Genomic DNA, 3,498 nt, shown 5'->3' on the forward strand with positions numbered 1-3,498 from the left:
GTCTCAGCATCCAAAGTTTACATGAGGATGCACTGGTTCTTACACTCCCTTTTGGAGATTATGATTTGCATTGCATATTGGTTGACCCAGAAAATTGAGCAGATGTGTTATACTATGACGCATTCAAAAAATTGGAGATTCCTGATTCGGAGATGGTCTCCACCAACTCCAACCTGTATGGATTCAGCGGGGACAAAGCTCTAACAGTTGGGGAGATCCATCTACCCGGAAGTACGGGTCCGGTCACTCTTATCATAAATTTTGTTGTGGTGTAAGCTAACACACCTTATCACATGATCTTGGGCAAGACTTGGCTGCAGAGACTCCGCACTGTTCCCAGCTCCTATCACCAATGTCTGAAGTTCCCGCATAAAGGGAAAATTGAGACAATCAGAGGAGATCAGGTGGCAGCCAAAACATGTTATGCTCTGGCGACAAAGCAATCCCTACTCCCTTTTGAACCAATAGAGGTGGGGCAACCCGCCAAATATCAATTATAGTTGGATCCCCTTTCCCGGACCTGGTCCCAAGAGAGAGGGAGGATCCCCCCTCACTAGAGCCGTTAGAGGAAGTGGAAATTTTGGGTGGAAGCTCGCCAAAAACCACTTTTATTGGTACCTTGTTGAGTTCTGAAGAGCGTCAGGCTCTAATACACTTCGTTCGAGAACACAAATATGTGTTTCCTTGGTTATTCGAAGAAATGCCAGGAATTGACCCCCATGTGGCGTGCCATCGGCTTAATGTCCGTAGTGATGCAATAGTAGTCAAGCAGAAATCGAGAAAGATAGGTGCTGACATATCCAAAGCAGTAAAAGTTGAAGTTGAAAAGCTAAACGTAGCTAATTTTGTTAGGGAAATCAATTTCCCCACCTGGATTTCTAATATTGTCCTAGTACATAAGAAGAAGGGATCATGGAGAACCTGTATCGACTTCACAGATTTGAATCGAGCGTGTCCAAAAGAAAGTCACCCACTACCACAGATTAAGAAATTGGTAGATGTGACGGCTGGACATGAACTGTTATCTTTCACAGATAGGTCATCTGGCTACAACCAGATCCCATTGCATGAGGAAGACCACAAGCATGCAAGTTTCACAACCAAGGATGCCTGTATTGTTATCGGTCATGTCGTTTGGACTAAAAAATGTGGGAGCCACGTACCAACGTTTGGTAAAAAAAATGTTTGAAGGATTCATAGGCAACATTGTGGAGTGTATGTTGACGATCTCTTGATCAAGAGCCTGAGACAGGGAGATTATCTCTCCCACTTGAAACATGCATTTGACATTCTCCGAGAGTATCGCATGAAACTCGACCCTCTAAAATGTGCTTTTGCTATCTCATCACGGACGTTTTTAGGGTATCTGCTTACTAAGAGAGGATTCCAGGCAAACCCAGATCAGATCCGAGCACTCATAGAAATGCCTTCACCTAAAAACATGAAAGAGGTTAAAAAAGTCATAGGCAGGTTAGCAGCTTTAAACAGGTTCATCTTTAAGAGTTCAGATAAGTGCAAACCTCTGTTTCAGCTACTGCGAAAGAATACCTCACTTGCATGGAAGGAAGAATGCCAAAAAGCGTTCGATCAACTCAAAAATGTACATGGGGGCACCACCAATTCTTTCCAAACCAGTTGAGGGAGAAGTTTTGGGTCTTTATCTTTGTTCATCTGACTACGGTATTAGTTCTGTATTAATATGTGTGGACGAAAAGAAGGTTGAAAAACCTATCTATTTCTTGAGCCAAAAGCTCTTTCCAGCAGAAACAAGCTACCCTAAACTCGAAAAAGCCACTTTAGCTCTTGTTTTTGCAGCAGAGAAATTACGACCATACTTCCAATCCCACACTATCAGAGTAATCACAGAGTACCAGTTACGATCAGTTCTGGAAAGGCCGAACAGGTCAGGAAGGTTAGCTAAATGGTCCGTGCAACTGTCAGAGTATGATATTACCTACGTCCCAAGAATCTCAGAGAAGGGTTAGGCACTAGCAGAATTCTTGGGAGATTTCTCGATGACGTACACTGGGTACAACTTAACCACCCCCAGTTCAGATGATAGCATCCTGCCTGAATCCAGACCTTTGGTAGCCGAGCTCCGAATGGCGACTGTTTGTGGATGGGTCTTCAAATGATAGAGGCACAGCAGTTAGAGTTATGTTAGTTACTCCTGACAACATGCGACTAGAGAAATCCATCTGTTTATGTTGGAATGCCTCTAACAATGAGGCAGAGTATGAGGCGACACTTGCTGGATTCACAATGGCTCTCGACCTGGGCCTAACACACCTCACTATTTTTAGTGACTCACAGCTGGTTGTGTTTCAAGTTAATGGAGGATATGAGGCCAGGGATGAACGAATGGCCAAATACCTGGAACTGGTAAGGGGTCTTCTGAGCAAGTTTGAGAATATTCAATTTTATCAGCTATCTCGATTAGAAAATCGACACGTAGATGCTTTGGCATATGTTGCCTCAATGTTGGGCAACAACGAGTCTCACTCTATCCCTATAGAGTTCCAAGATGAACCTAGTATCCAAGCACTCACTGTTACAACAATTTGTGTTATTCCAACCACCACACCAAACTGGATGGACCCATACAAGTTTTACCTTAAAGACGGAACACTCCCAGAGGATAAGAACACAGCAAGGCGTCTGCTTGCAAAGGTACCAAGATTCACCCTCATTGAAGATGATCTCTACAAGAAGTCTTTTTTGGGACCTCATGTTTGATGTCTCTTCCCAGACCTCGCTGAACAGGTCATGCTAGAGGTTCACTAAGGAATTACTTGGCGACGCGCATTTGATATCGCGCCACCTTTTCTGTGACCTGCCCACATCGTTTGCTTGGCTTTCCTAAAATCATGTTTATCTGGAGTTGGCCATTGAGTGGTCTAGTACTTGTGGGATCCTGAACTGATGTGCTGATCTCCTTGGGTTGTACTGCATTCTCCTGCTCGTGTGCTACGAACTACTTCAAATACCCCCTTTCAATCAAATCATGTAGTTCATTTTTCAGGGTCCTACAGGCTCTTGTACTGTGACCCTTACTCTTGTTGATCTTACTGTAGGCCCTCTGGTCTCTGGTACCTAGGGAGCGTAGTTTGAGTAGAGCTGGCCATTTGAGGTAGCTCTGGTTCTTGATCGAGTCCAGGACCTCGTCTGGCATTTTGTTTAGAGGGGCGAAGTTTTTGTCCATCGAGGGAAGTGCTTCTTTAGCTCCTTCCATCCGAGACTTTTTTTTGTGGTTTTCCATCTCCATTGTTGGCTATATTTTGGTATTGTGCTCTGGGCATTCGTCCCTTTGATGGGGATTCAGCCCTTTGGCGACCACGATGCTGGTCTTTCTTTGGCTTTCGAGGCGAAGAGTTGCCATTCCCTTCTCGTAGGACCACAGAGGTTGTTCGATTAGTCTTCTTTGCTATCTGACGTCTGTTCAGGACATCCTCCTCCTACCCTACATAAGTTTCAACTTTGTCTAGAGTTCCTCCAAAT

At 44.4% G+C, this 3,498-nt stretch overlaps 1 protein-coding gene across 1 annotated transcript; it reads left to right on the forward strand.

Annotated features, from left to right (window-relative positions):
• The first annotated feature begins 2,361 nt into the window (after positions 1-2,361).
• Positions 2,362-3,134, forward strand: LOC147474730 (uncharacterized). The gene is made up of 2 exons (XM_086585174.1): positions 2,362-2,670; positions 3,075-3,134. Exons 1-2 carry the CDS (start codon positions 2,362-2,364, stop codon positions 3,132-3,134), a joined length of 369 nt encoding a protein of 122 aa, XP_086441300.1.
• Positions 3,135-3,498: the final 364 nt, after the last annotated feature.

Source organism: Coptis chinensis, chromosome 9 (assembly GCF_015680905.1).
Source record: "Coptis chinensis isolate HL-2020 chromosome 9, ASM1568090v1, whole genome shotgun sequence".
In the NCBI taxonomy this organism is placed as follows: Eukaryota; Viridiplantae; Streptophyta; class Magnoliopsida; order Ranunculales; family Ranunculaceae; genus Coptis; species Coptis chinensis.